General features: G+C 44.0%; 1 protein-coding gene across 1 annotated transcript in view; it reads left to right on the top strand.

The window, feature by feature from the left end:
* Positions 1 to 20,624, top strand: part of DDR2 (discoidin domain receptor tyrosine kinase 2) — a 631,189-nt gene that overhangs the window by 350,318 nt on the left and 260,247 nt on the right. The window contains exons 6-7 of the mRNA XM_086964525.1: positions 15,967 to 16,069; positions 18,284 to 18,467. Of these exons, the coding sequence (XP_086820651.1) occupies positions 15,967 to 16,069; positions 18,284 to 18,467 (287 nt within the window). The remainder of the gene's footprint in view (positions 1 to 15,966; positions 16,070 to 18,283; positions 18,468 to 20,624) is intronic.

A 20,624-nucleotide genomic window follows, 5' to 3' on the forward strand; every position in this document is an offset into this window, starting at 1 on the left:
GCAAGGCTCAGGTTGTGTGGAATATATGACGTTACAACGCATGGAATCACAACGCATGCTTTTACAACGCAGTCTTTACATCGCAACTACCATTACATTGCATGGTTTTACAACGCATGCCATTACAATGCATTTTTTAAAAGTAACATTACAACACATTCCATGACTACTCATACCTTTACAGTGCATAATACTTTTAGGGCAACAGTAGGGTAAGTGTTGGATGGTGTAGGGGTAAAAATTACCAAGTGTTTGATAGTGTAGGGGTAACAATTACTATTCCCACTCCAGTGAGTGCAAGAGTAGGGAAGCGCAGGGTAGTGTAAGGGTAAAAATTACTATTTCCATGTACCCCAAAACCCATACCCACCCTAATACAAAAAAACCTCCATTACTTACCTTATAATGCGTTGTAAGGGCATGCGTTGTGATGTTATGTGTTGTAATGGCATGCGTTGTAGTGACATGCGTTGTAATGGCATGCATTGGTTTTTTTTTTAATTTATTTTTGGCAAATACATGAATCGGTTGGTATGAGTCATTCTAATACAATAAAAATTATCACAGAACAAATCATAACATATTAGAATATTACGAGAATCAAGACAAAGCATTTTACACCAAACGAACTTTACAAAGTATATTATGAGCGATTAAAAAAAGAGATAAGATAAATCACATTGAACTATGGAGCAATAAAAATTAAGACATTTGACTTGATTCTACCAGCTGACACAAGAGAGACGATGGGACCCTATTTTACGACTCAAGATACTGTGTGACTAAGCCCCATATTTGTTCTCCAAGTTTCTTTTTCCGTGTACGCTTAAGAGCATAGAGACTATGTTCCATATTATGAATTACAAAAAACCTACTCCGCCATTCCACAAATGAGGGTGGTTCCTGTTGTAGCCAGAACGATGCAATACATAGTCTGTAAACAGCTGTCGCTACCAATATTAGTTTAGCATGCTGCTTCGCGGTTCCAATATCCAATTAACCCATTTCTACCCCCAGAGAATCTGTGTTGCAGACAATTGAATTGGGTTACCTACAATTTCCGATAAACATCTTTCTATCTGCGACAAGAGGGGTACCAAAGATGAGCACTCAAAAAAGATCTGTACATCATTTGCGGAAATATAACCGCAACGAAAACATTTCCCTATCGCATCCCCAGGCCATTTAGACACCTTGTCAGGTGTGTAATATAAATTAAAGAGTGATTTAAAGTGTTGCACAGAGAGCTTTGCAGACAGGAATAAATCTTTCGCAATTCCCAGAGAAATTTCAATTTGAATTTCCTGTCTGTCTAATTTAGCCCCCCATTTAGAATTCTGCTGCTCAATATCATTAGCTTTTGTGTTTAACATCAAATTATATAGTATGCCAATCTTTGCCCCTCTTGTATTACCCTCGATCAGGGGGTTTGATTGAAAAGAAATACCACTGTTCTCTAAATACTTCCTGATCTGCAGATTTTTAGAGAAATTCTCTCTGGGGAGCTGATATTGTGTCCGTAGTTGTTCAAAAGATTTGAGAGAACCATCAGAATACAGATCTCCCACCACTCTTATTCCTCTCCCCCTCCAATTATGCACCACTCTGTCCCATAAATCAACTGGTAGGAATGTTGGCGATACCAACGGCGTATAATATGAAATTTTCTCAAAACCAAACATATCCCTAACTGCTCGCCAAACCTTATACGCTGCTTCTAGAGTCTTGAACCGCGTTAGCTTGTAATAACTCCATTCCAGATACAGGAATAAGCAATTTTTTGCTTTTACCCCCAATAGCATTTGATATATCGAGGGGCGCTCTGCAAGCTGCGCCGGTGCTGCCCCTATCAGCAAAATGCCCATCCCTTGTAACCTACATGTGTAATATTATAGTAGAAAATCCGGTACCGACCATCCTCCTAGCTCTTTTGGCAATATCATAAAGTGCCTAGCCCGTCATGCTTTTCACCCTGACCACATGAAGCTCATACAGATTGCTTGTAGTTGTGCCAAGCTGGCTTTAGGGACCTCCAAGGGTTTACAACGAAAGAAAATAAAAATTTGAGGAAGTATCATCATTTTTAATAGATTACATCGCCCCACTAGGGAGAGGTGTAAACATTCGGCACGCTCTAATTGTTTCTTTGCTCCGCCCTAAAGCTGATCCCAATTTGCTTTAACCAGAGTGGTTGTACATGTTCGTAATTTAACACCCAAATATACAACTTCTTGGCACAACCTTGAATCAGCATAATTCTGAATATTTGTGCTTAGTAGCTGAGTCTTGGCAGAATTCAGCTTATAGCCAGATGACCTACCAAAAACTGTAGCCAGTTGTTCGATTGCCAGCATCGCTACAGCTGGATTCGGCGTGACCACAGCCACGTCATCTGCATATGCTAGTACCTTAAATTGGTAGGACTGTATAAGTAAAGGAGGTATACGCGAGCTAGATTCTAGCATCCTTAAAAAAGGTTCGATATATAAAGAAAATAGGAGAGGGGAGCAAGGGCAACCTTGCCTAGTACCTCTGTTAATTTCTACCTCAGCCGACTCGAGTCCCATAGTATTGATATGAGCGACAGGTCGATAGTACAGTGTCTGCAATGATTTTATGAACTGTGGTCCAAAGCCTCGACTCCTCATAACATCCCATAAAAAGCACCATGTAACGCGGTCAAAAGCCTTCTCTGCATCTAGTAAAATTAAACAAAATGGTTCCCGAGTAACTTTCACATAATCAAGAAAAGTATTCACACGATTAACATGGTTTATTGTACCGCTTTGAGGGATAAACCCATGCTGTGTTATTGATACTAATCCTGAGATGACTACAGAGAGTCTATTGGCTAAAATCTTTGAATATATTTTCCCATCTGCATTTAAAAGCGAGATAGGCCTATATGATCCAGGCATATTCGCCGGCTTGCCCTTTTTGTGAAACACTACTATAGACGCCTCATTCCATGTTTTAGGGGCTGCGCCTTTCTGTGCCTCTAACATTGTTAACAAAAGATCTGTCTTTAGAACAGGGAAAAAGGTTTTATATATTTCCAACGGCAGCTTATGTGGCCCTGCCGCCTCCCCTAACGCTAACCCATTTACTGCCTTTTCAAGTTCTTCTAGTGAGTTGGGAGCCTCCAATAGTTCAATCTCATCCACCAAAAGATCCCGCGTACAGTGTTGAGTGATCAAAGTGGCAGCCCCTACCTCATCATATACGTCATTTTGATACAGAATCTCATAAAACTGTCTAAATACCTCCAAGATTCCCTGATCATCCTTAACAGAATCACCATTCACATCTAATACTTTGTCTATAAGCTGGGCAGTCTCCCTTGATCTCACTTTTTGGGCGAGGCATCTGCCACTCGCCTCGCCGCAGTGGCGTAACGAAACTTGAGGGGGCCCCCCTGCAAAGCACATGGAAGGGCCCCCCCCTCGGCGGCGCAGCCCACCATGTACCACTTTGCCCTACCACCCAAAAATCTAGCATATTTTAATTTGAAACCTGGACGGCTGCAAGGCGGCAGGAGGCAGGAGCTAAAGGACAGAGCCAAGAAGACAGGGGATGGAGCTGGCTTGAATGTATTGTATTGTTATATGTATAGAGGGCTTACTATCTCTATGTGGAGCTCTGAAGCGCTTGCCTACATGAGTAGCAAGATACAATATGCATAGGGTGTGGGGTTGGAAGCGGCATTTAAAAAACACTATTGGGTATTGGTTGGACAAAATGAGGTTGAACCTATTGCTAACTCCTCATTGATGGGGAGATTCTTAGACTTTTGGACTGGTGCTTTCTGGAACCATATTGTGATGCTGTTACTGTGCCACTGGATGAGAAACTATATTTCCAATTCCAGGTTGGTACATTGCCCTTGAAAACATTTACCAATAAATGGGCTCTAAACGATGATGTACTGTGCTCAGTGCTCCACCAGTAATAGCTCTGGAAAAATTATTGGTCATGTCCTGTTTGCCTGCCCGGGATATGTTAGTCCCCAGCAGAAATGGATCACTCATTCTGCAGGCAAATGACGACTCAAATCAGTTGTACTGCTCTTAGAATACTCAGATGAGACCCAAGATTACCGTATGCATTCACTGTCACTATGTTTCTGGGGTGGATGTGGCCAAAAAGAGCCAGGACCCTTGCTACAGTTGGCTTGAGTTTAAACAACGTATATCTGAGACTTCCACCTGATAATGTGTTTTCTTTTAACTTTAAAATCAAACCCTCAAGTGTACTGATAGCACTGTTTTGTTGTGGAAACATTTTAAGCTGCTAGTGAAACAAATTATCATTGTATTCGGGTAAGTCTTGAGTCCCAAGATGGCTGCCACTACTTCCTGGTTGAAGTGGTGGCAGCCAATCAGAACTCATCATGGCTTGGGTCCCTCACTGGGCCACTGGAACCATACTACGACTGAGGAGCCAGAATCAGCATGAAACCAGTTTTGGATTGCTTACGTTCTGGTTCAGGGAGTACCCCGCTGGATTGTTCCTATTGGAGCAGAGTCAAGACTGATTAGCATATGGATGAGTCCAAACTAAGGCGAAATGGAGTTCAGAAGAATGATGGTGTGAAATGCTATTCTGAGCAATTGCCAGTGGTAAAACAAATTGTAAGCAATTGTGAGTTTGATAAAAATATAAGCATGTATAAAAGATCCTTCCATGCAATAGAACATTACAAGAAGACATACTGTCTTTGCATTTCTACTTTCAACAGATAAGTCAAATTAGCTTACTGTCCATGTAGAGTTCATATATTTCTTTCTTCATCCCTAAGAATACAAGGATGAACTTGCAAAGTGCTATGGATATGACACCATCATGCAAAGATGGATAATTGTTCTGTTTGCCCACATTTTCAAACTCAGCTTCACATTCTTGGTGTGTCGGATATAGCACATACACAATAAAGTTTCAAAAAACTTAATCCTCTGTAAAAAAAAAAAAAAAAAAGAATTCACTACTACAGGAGAGGAGGAGGGAATGGTATAGGTATTACACCATTAGGGTGGGAGAGCAAATGAGGGGAGAGGCTACTATGCTGGATGGAGAAAAAGCATAAGGGAAAGACGTGTCATGTGTCTAGCAACAAGAAGGAGAGCTCCCAGTGGCAGGAGAACAGGAGTGTCAGGAACTTTGAGAGTTGAGGGTTGTTGGTTATTGCTGTAGTGAACACTTTCTCTCCAATGTAGCGATCTTCGAGAGTGTAAGAATGTCAGACTAATGATTACACTATTGATAAAAAGAAACAGAAAGGGGAGAGACATACAAGTGATGTTTTGATGGAAGGGTGTGAATTGGTTACAGTCTCAGAGTCGGGGCATTATAGCACCTGTAGAAAAATGTGTGGAAGTGAACGTCCGTCCCGTAAGCAGCACGTAGCTTAATAGCATGCGGCATGAACAGCAGGCACATTATATTGGGTAGCTGTGCGTGTGTCTCTTGTTAAATGTTATTTCACCGTAAAAGAAGACAAAGAAGGTGCAAACTTTAAAAAACAGTAAATTTCAGTCTAATTATCAGGTTCTATGACTTCTGAAGAACGATTTTTCCTAATTTCTCTTCTGGCTGTGGTGCCCCCATTGAGACGAATAACTACGTCACCACCCTGTTCATGGATGGCTCTTCCCCTATTAATAGAAAGTCCCTCTCTGGACAGCGTCTTCGGAGGAAAGATAGATTTGGCTTCACTATGGTGAAAGACTGCCGTTGAGTTAATTTTCTGGACTCCTTTGAACAGGTTATTGGTTGATAAGCGGCATTTCTGTGAGAATGGCTCTTCGGTAGAATTGGCACAGAAGAAGAAATATGTTCGCCCCCAGCCCAAAGGGAACCATTCACTAAGTGGACACCTCACGGTGTTTAATGTGGATTTATACCAATCACATGCTTTCTTTTTTTCTAGCCAATGTACAGCTGGTATAATATAATGGCTAGAAAAGATGTGTTTCAGAACTGTGAAGGAAATTTACTGATAACTGACACCAGGCCCACATTGACCATACTACAAAAAGGGCATTTCCCCAATGGACTGCAGGCCTGGGGATGTTTCCTGGGTAGCATAGACAGACACATTCTCGAAGTGATACCCCAGGCATCACTTAGTATGCTACTGACCAACACGTCCCCAGTAATGGATGGCATATGACGTGTTTGGACACCACTCTACAGGTGGAAAATATTGTTGCCGTGAAAGAGCACCTTTATATCTGCAGGCCCCTAGAAATCGTCTCCACTTCCAATAAAAAACGAAATATATCAAACTTTTCCCAATAAATGAACAATGGCGCTTCATGGAGACCTCTGTGGAAGGATGTGTGACCGTGTTTAACCCTCCACGCTAGACACTGCCATCTACATTGTTCTCTGGTCTCTGAAGAACCTACACTCTCGGGACCTTATAATAGTCCGCAGAAGCAAGGTTTGGTTGTGAGCCTTGTGTCCGAAGCCTGTGGAGGCTATGGAAACATAGAATAGCATTCAGCTTTCCATATTTGGTATGCACGCAGAGTGATTTTGTTGGCATGGCCATTCTGTGGGAACATCCTTAATCAAAAGGAGCGCGTTCTGGTTCTCTCTGTTGGCGCATTTACATGGCGCGATAGTAGTCCTTTCCATCGGACGGACCCGAGTAGCCTGTTTTAAAAGTAGAATTGACGCATCTTTTCCATAACGTCAGTCAGCGTCACTGTTGGAAGAAGTCTGATCATTTTACCGGATATTTACAACAGCACACCGGGTGTTTACACTACGTACTTCAAACAGGGTAGGGTATTACTGTGCATGTGTTGCATTAGAAAGAAGGGATTTGCTTTCAAGTCTCAATCTGCCAACCTCCCGCCGCCCTCCGATCTCAATGATGGGGAAAACGTGTGACCACTTTAAATCTTAACAAATAGATATATAATACAAGTAACATCACACTTACAACAAGCCAGTACTATTGGCTTTGTCAATGGCTATTTGTCGCATAAGATACATAAATGAGCAACAAGTCTGGCTTTGTAGTATCGTGTATTGAAAATGCTTCGGTTCTGAAATGAGACTGTGAAAGAAATATAACGAGTCTCTTTGCAGTTACATCAATGGCAGTGAAGGGTGGCACTGATGGAGAGCTAAGATTTACATATTTTTACCCTGAGGGTGAGGGCAAAAATGGACAACCCGATAAGGACCCTTCTCAGCCCCTGCTTGTTAGAACTGCGGGGCTCATCACCGGCAGGACCCGGCCCACTTAAAGCCCTGGTGATATAATCTGATGAACTATGGTAAAACGCTTCAGTTTGTTAAACAAATACACTTTTTTAAATTAGATTTTGGGAGACGTTACCATTTTTTTATATTAAGTTTACAAGATTTACCTGCCCCCAAAAAATGTTCAGTACTCGTCTCGGCTCGTCCGCAGACTCTTAGAACCAATCCTGCCAGTTGGCTCGCCCATCTCTGCACCCCAGTAGCCTTGTGTGCCCGGAACCGTCCATGAGCTCAGCAAGGCCGGTTATGGTACCCGGGTTGGTATAATGACACACTTTATTGCCCATGAATCTAAGCCTACACAAAGGGTGCTCTAATCAATCCCCTGTGCTTCTTCATTGACTTATATGATACGCAATTATTAAAGTGGCTTTAACACCCCCGATTCCTGCCCCCGCTCGCAATTCCACAACAATAACTGTAAAAGGTTATTACTGCACAAATACACGGTGGGGCTCATGCTGGGATGCTGATATAGAGGTAATCATAGAGATTAATGCTACATTAATATAGCGCCTTGTATATATGCGTCATTTCTAGGTGCTGACAGCAGGTGTTTGTAATGTGTTTATAATCCCCAGTGGTATTTGTTGATCCTCTGAAGGATGATATGCTGTGCCTTCCCACCACGATTTAAATCCGAGACCCCCAGTTTACACAGTTATCCGTAGCCCGTCACACAACCTGCTTATTATCCCAGCATTAGGGCCCCAGTCATGCCGCGGCCGCTCGCTGCTGTGTTCCCTCAGACCTCTAATTAGCCCAGGGCTGGCTCGGACCTAGTACACAGACTCACCTGACACTTGACCCGAGGTCTGGTGCCCGGGGGCCTGGCCTGCAGGCTGCAGCTCACAGTTCTGTTAGCCGGCGCAAGGCCACAACAAGCGGGACGGGCAGAGAGGCAGGCTGCGGCCAGCGCAAGGCTAGCTAGCCAGCCAGGAAGGGGGTCGGGTGCAATTTAAATAATTTAAATTATGGCTACAGGGCAGGCCCGGTCGGTGACGCAGTGGACTTTGGACAGTCCTGGCCTGCGTAGAAGTGTTGCTGCTGGGTCTTCTTCTCTTGTTGGATGCCACACCTCGTCTCTAAAGTGCATAGCGCATGTCATGAATCGTGACAAATACAATACCAGCCCTGCCCCCGCCGGCCCGCCCCTCCCACCCCACCCTAAGGCGCGCATACGCATCCCGAGGCCGGAAGCCAAAGTAGAAAGTGAAACCAGTGCACGCAGCGCCCGGGCGCACCCACCCTGTAATTTATTTATTAAAAGAGACTTCACTGAGCCTCACACGCCACGAATAAAGAGCCCCAGCCAGGCAGGTTTCCCTCGCACCATGGTCCATTTGCAACAGCCTCCCGGGGCCCCAGCCGGGGGGCCCTGCACAATTTCGTAAGAGCCTCACGGGGCCCCGGCCGGGGCCGCACTATCGCAAGTCATTATAACTAGCCTCAGGCCAGGGCCCCGGCGGGGCCCCCCACCCGCACCATTTGCAAGAGCTGCGGCGCGCACCATTTACAAGTGCCTCAAGGGCCCCTGCAACAATCATTTACGAGCTCAGCGGTGCGCACAGCGCAACATTAAAATCCACGTGATGATTGATGTATTGAGGGGGCCGGCCAGGGGCCCCTGGAGTGGGGGGGCCCCCCCGCAATGCGGGGGCTGCGTGGGCCTGTGTTACGCCCCTGCCTCGCCGTACTCATAATGAATTTGCTTCTTAATAAAAAACTTTTTTGCTGCCTCTTTAGACCAACTCAAGTTTAGCCTTGCCTTTAGCCGTGCCACTGCCATAACCTGGTCCGTTGGGTCTGTCCCAGCCTGTATACTTTGCATGAGAACTTCCTCGGCTGTTATCAGCTCCTGATATAATTCTTTTGTTTTGGCTGCCTGCTTTTTTTGGTTATATAAACCATATATAAACCGAAACTCAGTGCCTCTCCACGAAAGGCGGCCTTGAAACAGTCCCACACTCCTCTCACACTGCTACTCCCTCGGTTAATATTAAAACAAAATATTATCCATTGTTTCATATGATCAATGAATTGCTGTTCCACTAATAGTTTACGATCAAAAGAGAAGACCCTTGGCCGCATAATTGAAGTTACACTTGCAATGGACAGAACTACTGGCCCATGGTCTGAGGTGATTCTAGGATATACTTGTATCATTGCCTGATTTAACAGTGATTGAGTAGTAAAAGAATAATCTAAGCGGACAAGCGTCCGGTGGGGAAAAGAGAAAAAAGTATATCCAGGTGCCCCCCCCCCTTAAAAAAGCCCACGCGTCCACTAGCCCATGATCACCCGTTAGTGCCTGTAATGCTTTAAACACACGCAGCTTCCTGCCAATATACCTCGCCTGTTCGTTGTTTAGGATATTAGCTGCTAAGTTTATATTAAAGTCCCCGCATAGGATCAATGGTGTGGGCCACGTAGCTAATTCAACATTCAAATACTCAAGAGTAGTTGCTTCATCCAAGTTTGCCCCATATACTACACAAATCGTAAATTTAATATGACCCACAAGACATTCTGCGATTGCCCATCTACCTAACCCATCAGATAATATCCTACCAGTATTGGCTATGTGTTTTGTGGCAAGAATTGCTACTCCTCTTGCAGCACCGGAGAATTTAGTACAGGTGATTAAATTAAATCCTAGTTCTTCTAATATTTGTCTCTTTGACCATACTATGTGAGTCTCTTGGAGACATACTATATCACATTGAAGAGCTCGTAATTCCTGTGCAACCCGTCGTCGTTTCTCCAATGAGTTCAACCCCCTCACATTCAGCGTGCCTACCCTAATCCCCCTGCCTGCCATCTAGCCTTATCTGATTTTTTTCCATTTGTCCCCAATGTAATCAAAAAAACATTACTGACTGCTCTATCAAAAAGACTCTTTCCCAACCTAGCTTCATGTATTATTTTCTTTTTCCTACCCACTTCCCTCCCACTGCCCCCATTCTCGTGCCCCCCTACCCTTCACCTTCGCATCACCCCTCCACCACCCACAACGAGGTTTAAGGACCATGTCCTCTGCGATGTGGATGTGCCTACACCCATGCCCCTCTGTTTGACCCCCCAGACCCCCACCCTCTGGCTCTCTCCCCTCTCCTCCCAATCGTAAGCCTTACATCAGGCATTCTATAAATTAGAGACTCTATTCCCCTTTGCATATCTTTGCATGCCTCAACATCAAATATTCTCTCTAAAAAAAAAAGGCATTCCAAAAAGCGAAAGAAAAAAAACATTTTGGAGAACAGAAAGATAAGTCCTATGGGAGAGATAGAGCCCCTATAATATATTTGTGTCATCACATTACATTCCCGTTACATGTACAACCCAGTAATCCAACCATCTATTTCAGATATTAATACAACCATTTCAGTTTTAACGCCATTTCCATTAACTATTCTTTGTAGTACTCAAGTTTGGAATTTTTGATTGTATATCCATTTCTTTTAAATACGCCTGTGCCTCTAAACAAGAAGTGAAATATCGAGTATGGCCTTTACAAATCGTCTTCAATTTTGCCGGATTGAGCAGGAAACATTGAGCTCCCTTTGCTTGAAAGGGTGCAATTAACTTCCGCAGCTGCCATCGCTCATGCACCGTCGAAGGGCAAAAGTCCGGGCGCACCAAAAATTCGCATCCAGCACCTTTCCGTTTTCGCTCAGGCCGGGCCAAGTCATATAATGCCTCTCTCAATAGATAGTTATTGAGGCAAATTAAGATTGCCCTAGGATATGCGTTCTGATCATTACCCCGTTGCCGTATCACAAATGGGAACCTGTGTGCCCTGATGACTTCGATATCCCAGTTCCAGGCATTAAGTTCAGGAAAGGCTTCTTTGAATAACTGGATGATAAATTTGCATGGGTCTAAGCCCTCCTTTCCTTCGGCGATACCTAGTACGCGCACGTTATTGCGCCTTGCTCGGTTCTCTAAATCTGTGAGCTTCCAGGCCACATCTGACTTGGATTTTTGCAGGTTCTCTATATCTGACTGTTGTTTAGCCAAAGTGTTTTCTGCTGAGGAAATGCGTTCTTCAACTTCTACCACCTGTGTAGTAACCTCCGCACAAGTTTTCACCAGACGTATAACTGTATTCTGGAGCTTTCTCACTGCTCCTTGTGTGCGCAAGCCCTCAGCTCTGGTTTTATTCCGATGCGCCATTATACTCTTATAAACCATACCTAGAGTAATTGAGTCCTCCTCAAGATACTCCTCATCCAAGTTAAACTGAGCCACTGATGAGCCGTGATCAAGCCCTACAATCTCTTCCGTCTCTGCGACTCTCCTTACAGTTCCATGAGACAATGTATATTCAAGCTCCTCCTGATCTTCCCGGTCTTCTTCACCAGGGGTGCCCCCCCAATCACCCGGATTGCCATGGTCAAATCTGACATGGAATAGAACTTACCATCTGAGCCAGTATACTCAGACTCACTACCAAGGTCGGTTGCTTGGCAATTAGTGGCTTCTATATTGCCTGGTTCTCCCGTTATAGTTCCATCATTTCCCACTGGATGTTCACTTAGAGAGTCCTCTCCCCCTGCTCCCCCTGCTTGGTCCACTGGAGCCACCTGCATTGAGTGCTCGGCAGAGAGATTCGCACTCTCAACTATTAACGGCACATGCTGAACGACCGCCGTCACTTGAGCGTTTTGAGCGTTCTGAGGCTCCACACTTACTCCGGGTTTGGCTTTAGTCCCTTTTTTATTAAATATTGCCGGAACAACTCGTTGTTTCAATGTAGCATCTTGAGGTGGCGGATTTTGGCCCCCCCTTCTGAGCCTGATACTCGCTCTGCCCTCTTGAATTCAGCGTGTCAGCTAGTTGTAATACTTTGCGGCTCCTATCGCCACTTACAGTACTGTCCGGGGGGATGTTCCCAGAATTACCGCCTTCACCACCTCCAGTAGTCTCCTGCTCCACTACCACAGTCATTGCCACCCCCTCAGCGGGAGTACTCATGGATGCGGGCATAGTTGTTCCTCCACGATTTCTTGAGGCTCCTCTGCCCCTTGTCATTGTCGAAGAATCTAACTGCTGCAAATGTCTCGGTTCCGACCGCGGAGCGCGGACTGCAGAGAACAATCACGTCCAAACAGCTCACAGGCTCTCTCCGTGTAGAACAGAACCGTGCCCCAATGAGCCTGAGCCGCCGCAGCTGTAGCCCGTTACAGGCTTTCCAATGAACCGGTCAGTGTGAGGAGCCAGCCGGCTCACCAACCGCCGCAGAACGCCAGTGCTGGAAGCCGCCAAGACTTGAATTGCACGGTAAGCACCCGTGCTCTCCCCCCGTGGATTGCTATCGCCTCGGGAACGCCTCACTCCGGGAACGGGAAAAGTCAGAGGGATTTTTGAGGGTCTATTGAGGAGTCAAACGGAGCATCGGTCGGAGCACCTCACTCGGCCACTGCTGCGGCCGCCATCTTGCCTCCTAAATTTCGTAATGGCGTGCATTGTAACGATGTAAAGGCAGTTGCGTTGTAACAGTTACATTGTAAATGTAGGTCGTTGTAATGACTGCGTTGTAATAGATGTTTTCCCGTCTTGTGCTTAGTGACCAAGGGCACAATCATTCCAGATCACAAGATCTGCAGTACTTGAAGTCGAAAAAATCAGTAAACTGGGTAAGGAATGAATGGGAAAAGGAGTTCCGGTTTCCATATTTGGATGTGTTACCCAGTAAATGGTTAAGGTACGAAATCTTGAAGATTCGGGTAGGCTTAAATCCATGGAAGATCGATAGTAAATTAAAAGTAGCCCTGATCCAACCTGATGGTATTTGTAAATGTGGCCTAGGTGTGAAGAATGATATTTTACATGTACTACTGGACTGTATATTGATTTTAACAGTGCGTAAAACATTTTTACGTCCAATATTTTTAAAGTATAAGGTGAATACACAATCAGAGGCTGTTGCTCTCCTTACAGAAATGTCGTTGTTAGATATCACAATTGCATTGGGGAAATTTTTGAAAGCAATGAGAGAAGCTGTAAAGGAGACATCCAAGGAAGTTCGGAAATTTTAAGACATTAAGATTTTAAAATATGGAGAATGTCAACTTAGTGCTTTTATGGTTTTACATGTGTATAGAGTGTTAAAATGAACTATGATGAACAATGTTATTGCTAAGTGGATCCATGGACTTGTGCATGGTTTATAGACTATTGACTAAATAAACTTTGATTTTACTACTACTACCGTCTTGTGTTCAAGCAAGGCTCAAAGATAAGTGTGTTTTGCTGCCTAACCCAGACAGGGTTAACGCTGCTATGGCACCTCCATGGCACAACCCCTCAAGTTATTTGAGTGAGAAGAAATCCTGCAAGTCTTTACTTGTGCAGGGGGCCCATACCTATGTGTAATGCCTATTGTGTTGTTGCAGAGGAATCTACAGAGTCCTCACCTTGCCTTAATGCACACCACACATGAGCCCAAACACTCAGGCATGTTCTATGACAGGCAGCCCCAAACATACATGCTAGGGGAGTGAAGGACCTCATGATTAAGTACACTTTTGGGGATACCCTGCATTCTTGATACAGTGGAGTTCCCTTAGCAGAAAACAACAGGTTACAACTTCATAACCTGAAAGTTAAAAAATGTGATACTGTTATCTGTGGTATTTCTAGAGATTTCACACACGGAGAGGTATTAAGAGAGAGTGATGAGTTCCCTGAAAAAAAGAACACGTGGAAGGACACAAAGGGCACCCAGAATACTACTACTACTACTAGTAATAATAATAATAATAACTTCTTTTCACATATCGCTGCACATCCCATGGTTCCTGTTTCTAAGCAATTTACAGGTGCAAAAAGAGGTGTATCACTCCGTGGAGTGATTCTTAGTTTACTCACTATGGAAGAATGGGAGGCAGTCTGTTATAATTCAGAGTCTTGACCTGATTAACACTTTTCAGTGGTGAGCAATTAAGCCATCCTGCCGGCTAACCATTGCAGTCCTGAGACAGCAATGCGTAGAAAGCCAAGAGATGTAGCATAGCGCCTAACTTGCAAAGAAAGTACGTGCCAAGGCCTAAGGTATTTTACAGGAGGCCACTGCAGCTTGCGCTGCCTCATGCTAGTGGTACATTTATCTACTTACCTACACACTCCAACCCATGGGACAATGAGTGGACTATTCATTGTCACCCAAAGCTGTAAGAATGGCCTGGGCAAGGTATTATTATTGTAATGTTAAATCAATTTAAAATAATCTCTGCTTAAAAATTAATGCACAGTGCCACCTTATGGTGAACTAGTAAGTTGTGAAGTTAGTGCCGGTGCTGCGCACTGAAAAACACCGCACAAATTAAGCACTGCATAGTTGGATCTCTGACTATTGCGGAGAAATTAAGAAGGATAATAATGGTAGAAACAAAAGAAATGTGCTTTTGTGAGGGCAGAGCCGCGAATACTGGACATATGTGTGACGTGCCTTCAGAAAGATTGCTGAGAAACAAATTATGTTGAGATGGTGCGGTAAGATAGGCAACCAATGATGATCACCAAAGAGTTTTAGAAAAGGGAAGTTAGGATACAGGATAGTATTTGGATAGAAACGCAGGGATAAATATTTTTTAGTAGGGGTAGTATTACCATTGATTTATAGAATTCTTGAAAAGTTACAGAGATAGAAAGCGGTTGAAGAGGAAGGAAAAGCCTAGTAATGGAGGAGAGAGGGTTAGTGGTTGTGTGATAGAAGCGGTGATATGGAGTTCCTTTTCATTAGATTTGTTAATCCAGTTAGTTCACTAGAAGCAAATAAAGACAACAAATACTATAATGGACTGATTTACTAAATTAAAGATTATTAATGGAAACATGGTGTGTCACACCAGCATGCTGCAATCTGAAATCCCTAATTAGCAGTCCAAGTCATTTGGACATTTGCCCCTACATTATGGACATACGGTCAAATTGATGCAAAGTAGTTAGAGGAAAATTCATTTAAATGTTTCCTCTTCAGGGGTCTCTCAATTGAAGCCGGCTCTAGCTGTTGTTCTGTCTCCAGTACCCTGAATGGACAACAAGCTTTTGTAACTAACCTAACCTCTAGGCACTGACCTTAGCTCTCATAAGAGACTTTCATGATGTGGTTTGGTACTCTTTTTGGAGTTTGTGCAAGTTGCTTTTCAATTTTTCATTTCTCTTTGAGGTGAGTTGCATAGAATGAGGCCTTAGCTCTATGTTGATGAAAAAGTTGATCAAGTTTCTTTGATGTTAGTGAACAATTTTATGAGCACAGCTTCTGCCTCTCCCTTGTTTCGTGGTACATCTCTACAAGCAGCAGGATTATCGTTAAAATTGTGTCCGAGAAATAGGGCAGGTAAATAAATGCCAAAGAGATGGCCACATTTGCCGTTGTGGAACTTGTAGCTGGTTCTCGCGAGAAAAAGTTTCACAACCTCATTCACAAATATTATGAGGGCTTTCTCATTCTATTTCCTAGTATGCAGGTTAAAAACATTTGTTGATTTTGCTATTTATCAGGATCGTCTCCATTCTTTCTCGTTTCAGTTTAATCGACATGACTGCCTTCTGGTTGTGCTGTAGCTTTATAAACTGTTGCTGATGTAACCATCTTCTCATGCTTTGTTTTTGTGAGATAGGGAGCACTCCCCATTTTTATGGCTGGGTTCTACTTTGTCTAATGATTTGTGCTTTTTGTTTTAGATGGTTTGGTCTCCTACAGTGCTCTTTCTGGTCAGCAGCTCGATTCTGAAGGGAAGTTAATTTACCTGAATGATTCTATCTACGATGGAGCAGTCGGATACAGGTACTATATGGTGACTGAACCTTACAAAATCTGTCTTGAAAGTCCGATATTGTGGAAAGAGGCAACAAAGGCATGTTTCCAAATTATGACATTTCAGCTGATTTGCTCTCAAGCATGGCTGCGAAGATGCCCTTGAAAGTTTGAAAGTATTTAGTGAATACACCGCATATGGCCTCAGTTTTATAATAATCAGTAACACGTCCTGTTCGGAGGCGAATCATTCCTCACCCTTAGTTCCCGTCAATAAGCTGATGGGATAATATTGTTTAGCAGCACAGGCTTATTCACAAGAGGCAGTGATTTGGGGCCTTCATATTAATGGAGTTACTGCACAGTGGAGTTATCCCTTGTCCCAACATGGGACTATGACCAAACGTGCAGAATAATTACGAAAATCGAATATGAGAAAAAAAACAATATAGAGAGATCATGCTTTCAATAAAATAATGTATTGTATTATGGTCTATATGAGCGAGCTACTTACTCCTAAGATTCACTCAGTCACACAACCTCGGTTTTATTTATGATGAACATTTTAAATTTGAGGCCCAGCACAAGGCAGTCATTAACAGTGGCTGAAATAGGCGGATATATGATCCCATGCTGTATGCTGTAGTGGGCAGCAGAAAAATGCAAATGGCACCGCAGACCAGTCGAAGGGGGCTGGCTGGAAGCCCCTCTGAGTACGTTTATTATATATTTTTTTAGCAAATCAGGAGGTCTTGGCTATCGCCAGCAATAGTAATAGTGACGGAGGCACTTATAGAACCTACCTGTATTTCATGAGACACTCATGACAATCTTGCCTGTGCTGGAACTATAGCCTCTCTCTTATCTTCTACACCTCCTCCTCACTATGTACCTCACTAATGAATCTAGCCAATGCAGTTACTGAATCTGACATTTTGAAGTTTCCTGAAACCTATTTATGATCTATAGAGTCAGGTCACCCTCTCAGCCATTAGGGTTTGCAATCTTATGACATGAGGGACTTCCTCTTGTAGCACAGAAAGAGCCCAGGATAAGGCACACAACAGAGAGACCTGGCACAAGGGCTGAACTCTCAATCCAAAACGTTTCAGGGGAGAAGTCACTTCCTGAATCCCTGCCACTCACAATTCAAAACACTTCTCTGGGCTCTTCATGCTCCCACCCGGCCACCCTTTCTGGTCCTCCTCGCCTGCTCACTTTTGTTCTGTTTTCCCACCTGTGCCTCGTACTCTGAGTAATTTCCATTCTCCTTATACACCTACTCAATTACATTCACAGCCATTTCTGTGTCTCTTGCTAAAGCTTGTTTTTGTCTTTTGTCTGTAAGATATGAAGTTGAAGTAGGGCTCAGTTACGGGTAGTTTTTCAGGGGTCCACAGCAGAGATGTTAGCAGATAGGTAGCCTAATGTATGTAGAGTGTCTTGAAAATGATAGCTTGGCCTACAGTATACCCTCTCCATTCCCACCAACTTCACAGTCCATTCTCCTGTCAGTCCCCTCTGTTTTCAATCCCCTTTCTCTGATCACTCTGCTGTTGAATCCCTTTCCCTACCTCACTTATTCATACTTTATACTAATGCTGCCTAAATAGTCCTGCACACAGCTTTAGACCGGGGGATTACTAAGTATATGAGTGGTGAGACATACTTCGTTTTGTGACCATCAAAAACAGGCATTCTTCACAATGCATCACACTGAGGACAAGGTCCACGAGTCCTGTAATGGCTGCCACAACATGTTGTTTATGTTACAGCTAGCCAATCAAGAAGGGAGGGGCCCCTTTGTATCCCTCCATTTTCCTTGTGTATTTGTAAGAAAAAAAACAACAGCAATAAAAAAAAGATATTTTGCCAAAATCAGGCATCTAGTGGTTACTTTTATGCTATGAGATACAAATCACATTGCGGAGGCTTTGTGACGTTTTGAAAAGTTGTTCGGATGTGTAAAATAATTGTAATACGTAACAATTTGCCAGGCAGGAAGTTGTGTTTTTCTCATATTACCACTCTGCTGAGGTAATTAACTGGACGTTGACATTCGCACTAAAGTTAAAAATCTCTGGTGTGCGTTTATTAGTACAGTTGCCCTAAATAATGTGCTATTGTGCCACAGTTATTTTCACTGCCATGGCAAACACACTATGTAGCATACGAATGCATGCTTTTCACGTATGCAGGAGGAGAGATTCATGCTCTTTTGATTTTCAACTTTTTTCTACCAAGCATGACCGAGGGGCTTGGTCAGCTCACGGATGGAGTCTCTGGTCTTGATGACTTCACACAGACCCATGAGTACCATGTATGGCCTGGCTATGACTACGTGGGATGGAGAAATGAGACTGCAGCCAACGGCTACATAGAGATCATGTTCGAGTTTGACCGCATTCGGAACTTCACTACAATGAAGGTTTGGAGAAGGGGAGAAGCGGGGCATCCCATACAATACTAATTATAAGCCTTGTTTGCTTGAAAGGGCTTCACTATCCTTAAAAGATCATAAGCTATTATAAACACTATTGTGGTTTAACATCAACTCTCTCTTCCATTTTCCGTAGCCTTGACTTGTGGAAATGTTGTGTGGAGGTTAAAATAATGTACAACAAAGGAGGGTGCTGAACTGTTCCTAAAGAAGATTAAACAGACTGGCGTGACCGTAGGTGTGTGTGTTACACCTTTGGGCATCCATTACGTTGGACGTGTTTGCCTCACACACCCGAAAGGGTGTCATGCTTCATCATAGGCGTTGCTCCTCGTCGGGGAGGCGGTGCAATCCCCGACGGGCTCACCTCAGAGAGGGGCTCTTTGGCGGAGATCTTTTTGTCCAACAGCCTATTGGTGAAGTGCGGGTAGGTGGGTCAGGGCAGTAAGCTTTCCTGAAGGGAAAGAGATAGTGATTTAAAATGTAGCAGGGGGTGCCGGAAAACACTTTATTCTGGGGGTCCCCCTACTGCAGTTAAAAACGTGGGACTAGCTCGCTGGGTGACGGCAGATTAGGTAGCGTAACCCTAGACGAGACTAGAGTGAGGGTTGGTCAACATGTTTCTCGCCTGGGAAATTTCCCGCGATTCGTCAGGACCTAGTGAAGGTGAAGCTTAAAAAGAAAGGAAGAAAAACATGCTGGTGTCATGTGTTTCGTGTAGTTTTTACCTCAGGGGTTAATCCTATGCCTACACAATGGAGAAAAAAGGAACAAGGTTAACATTTTAAACATTCTCTTGTAAAACGGTCACAACCAAAACAACAACATAGTGCAGTGAAAATGGCGGCAGTGTGGGGATACTCACACGACCAAAACATGCCTGTGTTGTCGTCGGGTGTAGTGTATAGTGAACACTCTTCTACACTGTGTACGTGAAGGGAGTAGTGTGGTGTAAAACCAGTGTTATTAAAAACCGCAGCAGCAATCTAATAGAGAATACCATGACTATGGAGGTGTGAGAGCCAACAGTGGAGGTGGTATAATGTTGACTCACAACTCACCTAATGGTCTTGGACTAATTACCACCTGAGTAGTCGGTACAAGTCAATGCAACCCCTAAAGAGGTCAAGGGTGTTTTGACTCCGGCAAAGACTGTGCCAGGGGTTAGATAGGAGGGGACTGTCTTACCTCAAGCTTCCTGTGTCCGTGCGGAATCACCTACCCATCACCGCCGAGCTCGAATAGGTAAAGACGCTCGGGGGCGTGTACTATTTATAGGTGACCGCGTCATGTGGTCGCGCCAGTGGACGCCCATTGTGTGGATCACGTGTGAACTAATGGGATGGTTGACGGCCATAGTTCAGTGGTGGTAATTAGAGTTGTACCGCGGTCACCTATAAATAGTACACGCCCCGAGCGTCTATACCTATTCGAGCTCGGGTTGCATTGACTTGTACCTTCCCAAGCTAACAGTCCCTTCCTCTCCCTCAGCCAGAACTGTAGGCACAACCCCGTTGTACCGACCCGCCGACTACTCAGGTGGTAATTAGTCCAAGACCATTAGGTGAGTTGTGAGTCAACATTATACCACCTCCACTGTTGGCTCTCACACCTCCATAGTCATGGTATTCTCTATTAGATTGCTGCTGCGGTTTTTAATAACACTGGTTTTACACCACACTACTCCCTTCACGTACACAGTGTGGAAGAGTGTTCACTATACACTACACCCGACGACAACACAGGCATGTTTTGGTCGTGTGAGTATCCCCACACTGCCGCCATTTTCACTGCACTATGTTGTTGTTTTGGTTGTGACCGTTTTACAAGAGAATGTTTAAAATGTTAACCTTGTTCCTTTTTTCTCCATTGTGTAGGCATAGGATTAACCCCTGAGGTAAAAACTACACGAAACACATGACACCAGCATGTTTTTCTTCCTTTCTTTTTAAGCTTCACCTTCACTAGGTCCTGACGAATCGCAGGAAATTTCCCAGGCGAGAAACATGTTGACCAACCCTCACTCTAGTCTCGTCTAGGGTTACGCTACCTAATCTGCCGTCACCCAGCGAGCTAGTCCCACGTTTTTAACTGCAGTAGGGGGACCCCCAGAATAAAGTGTTTTCCGGCACCCCCTGCTACATT

Source organism: Lissotriton vulgaris, chromosome 1_1 (genome assembly GCF_964263255.1).
Source record: "Lissotriton vulgaris chromosome 1_1, aLisVul1.2, whole genome shotgun sequence".
Classification (NCBI taxonomy): Eukaryota; Metazoa; Chordata; class Amphibia; order Caudata; family Salamandridae; genus Lissotriton; species Lissotriton vulgaris.